The sequence below is a fragment of the Haliotis cracherodii genome, unplaced genomic scaffold, assembly GCF_022045235.1.
Source record: "Haliotis cracherodii isolate W230 unplaced genomic scaffold, xgHalCrac1.p SCAF_5, whole genome shotgun sequence".
NCBI classification, from domain to species: Eukaryota; Metazoa; Mollusca; class Gastropoda; order Lepetellida; family Haliotidae; genus Haliotis; species Haliotis cracherodii.
In genome coordinates this window covers 41,537,237-41,540,472 of record NW_027266308.1, presented here as the reverse complement: position 1 = coordinate 41,540,472, position 3,236 = coordinate 41,537,237, and the positions used below count along the sequence as shown (strand labels likewise).

The 3,236-nt window shown below is 46.5% G+C and overlaps 1 protein-coding gene across 1 annotated transcript; it reads right to left on the bottom strand.

Annotated features, from left to right (window-relative positions):
• Positions 1-1,253: 1,253 nt before the first annotated feature.
• On the bottom strand, positions 1,254-2,907 carry LOC139443084 (post-GPI attachment to proteins factor 4-like). Its single transcript, XM_071224016.1, has one exon. It carries the CDS (start codon positions 2,561-2,563, stop codon positions 1,256-1,258), a length of 1,308 nt encoding a protein of 435 aa, XP_071080117.1. The 5' UTR covers positions 2,564-2,907; the 3' UTR covers positions 1,254-1,255.
• Positions 2,908-3,236: the final 329 nt, after the last annotated feature.

Sequence of the window (3,236 nt, the reverse complement as noted above, 5' to 3'; positions counted from 1 at the left end):
ACGAGTCATTGCACTATGGGGTCACAACACCCCCGAGGCGTGTGTTTATGTTTATACCGTATATTCAGTCCTGCCAAGGACATCTGACGGGGCTTTGCCGACGTCTATTCTGATTCATTGTTTCTGTAGTTGTAGCAAAATATGCTTCGTTTAGGAGACAGTTATGTACTATGCAGTTCCTTTGTCAAATTGAAGAACTTGGTTCGAATCCATAAGGCAGAGCCTATGTTAATGTTTCTAAGGACTTGCTGAATTCGACGTAGCTTTATTGTTACTGAAACAGCACACTCCCCAACCCCGCCACCACCATAACCACCCACCTCCCACCATAACCACCCACCTCCCACCATAACCACCCACCTTCTATCGTAACCACCCATCTCCCAGCATAACCAACCATCTCCCACCGTAACCACCCATCTCCCACCGTAACCACCCATCTCCCACAGTAACCACACATCTCCCACCGTAACCACCCATCTTCCACCGTAACCACCCATCTCCCACCGTTACCACCCATCTTCCACCGTAACTACCCATATCTCACCATATCCACCCATCTCCCATAACCACCCATCTTCCACCGTAACCACCCATCTCCCACCGTAACCACCCATCTCCCACCATAATCACCCATCTCCCACCGTAACCACTCATCTCTCACCATCTCCCACCGTAACCACCCATCTCCCACCATAACCACTCATCTCCCACCGTAACCACCCATCTCCCACCATCTCCCACCCATCTCCCACCGTAACCACCCATCTCCCACCGTAACCACTCATCTTCCACCGTAACTACCATCTCCCACCGTAACCACCCATCTCCCACATTAACCACCCATCTCCCACCGTAACCACCCATCTCCCACCGTAACCACCCATCTCCCACCGTAACCACCCATCTCCCACCATGACCACTCATCTCCCACCATAACCACTCGTCTCCCACCATAACCACCCATCTCCCATAACCACCCATCTCCCACCATAACCACCCATCTCCCACCGTAACCACTCATCTCCCACCATAACCAAACATCTTCCACCATAACCAAACATCTTCCACCGTAACCACCCATCTCCCACTGTAACCACCCATCTCCCACCGTAACCACCCATCTCCCACCGTTACCACCCATCTTCCACCGTAACCACCCCCAGGCTGCCTCCCATAAACTAATCTAGAAGCAAGCAGGGTGCGATAGTGTAACGATTCATGCAAAGAATAAAATGAAACATGTCCTATGAAATTATTTAATTTTGAAAGTAGACACAAAATGTTCAGCATCTTTATCGCCGGATCCTAACGATGAATGCATTCCGATATGGTAAAATAAATTAGGTTCAAGCTGATAAGCTGGTATATTAGTTTGCCGAACGAAGTCATAAATGGCAAGATCTGTATTCCGAGGTGATGGCAACGTCGTCAAATATGTGGTCAAGGGTTCAACCATTGCGCGGGGATACAACGTGGCTGGCGTACAACATCCGGGCGCTAGTCGGAACTGGTACAAATATTTGGACAGTCTTCGAAGCTCAAGAATGTTTTGACGACCAACCAGCTTTGCCGTCAACATAAAGATAATCATTCCTAATAAGAAGTATTGAAACATCAATGGTTGCCTCCGTCTGTTCGTGTTCCACAGCAGAAATCTGCACAAGACACTTACCCCTCCTCCCACACAACCGAAACTGACCAGCTCTAAAGCCCTTGGTAACTCGAATGCAAACCCTTGCCATTTCTCGGGGTAATAAAGTTTCAGATAGCTGAACTTCTTTTTCACAAGTGTACTTTTTGCTTTATCGACTAAATGGTAATCTAGTGAATGTTTCAGAACGCTTGACAAATCTGCATGAGGAACGGCATCGTCTTCAACCATCAATATAAACTCGGGATGAAACGATTCAGCCACCTTTAAACAATAGGAATAGTCAAACGTTTCCTTTTCACGAGTGTTTTTATGATGTCTTTGATTGTAGGTGAGGTTTCCATGTGGGAGCTGCATGTCCTTCACCTTGAAACTCGAGGATCCATACCTTTCAATAAACGGCAGGTACGTTTCCAGAAAATGTGCCTCTTCGTGCATGTCAGGTTTAGAATCAACATTGCAGATAAACACAAAGGTTCTGTTTATAAAGTTGCTGCTTCTTGCAAAACTGTCAATTCCAGCTGAAGTTTGGAGAACATACCCCAGACTTTCGTTTCCTTTCTTCATCCCCGAACGTCTTACTGTGACTATAGCCACTGCCAGAAACATGTCGGTGGCGTTTCCAATAGAATGGTAGTAACGTAGGCTTTCATTGCCATTTTTATTCTTGAAGTATATGTTGGCATGTTTAACTCTCTCTTCATTTAACATCTTGGCTCTCTGCTGAAAGTCAATCGATCCTGAAGCTATGCCGAAGTATGCAGAGAATGGAAGTGTATGACACACAATTGGTAACAAAATAAAAAACTGTATTAAAAATACAAAACCCACAACGCCAGCATGGCGGGCAAACGACCTACGTATCGCTGACATCGTGACTTGCTTCCTGTGAAGAATATCCACTCCCATACAAGCTGCTCAAACTATACATCTCACTCATGAACGATATTATTTTTTCCATGCAAACATGCTTGATTCATCATGGGACGTGTCAGCCACATTTAGGATAGGATGAGACTTGGGTAGAACGTCTAAGGTGTGTAGAACGTCTAAAGATAGACGACAGCTAAAAACCGGTTCGTTTCGTTCGTCACATCGCCAGAAATGTTAACATCATAACAACGAACACCGTCCATATGCCCAGACCTTACCTTGATGGTGCCTGTGAAATGACTCACTACTCGTATCAGGTTTAATTCACAGCTGTCGCCATCCTCTCTATCAGCTGTTATAGCTGGACAGAATGAAAACTAGACGTGGCGATTGCTATTCCAATGAATGTGTTCACACCTTGTTTCCAATGTGTCATAATCCTGACGTCGGAGAAAGTGGTCTCTCTATTTTCCTGTGAGTGAAACAGGGCGGTGCTCTTTCTCCATGGGTTTCAGTACTGTCAACAGGGTGGCTGAGCGTTCGTGCGATTTTTACTCCACTGGTCCACCTGAGAGATTGGTGTGGATGACACGACATCCGTCTTCCCCCAGCCTCTATCGCCGCACTCGCCTGGGACATTAAGCATAGGGACGCTAGGTATTTTATAGCAGTTCCGCTTCGTCGCAGATGGCACGATCTGTCGCCTAGA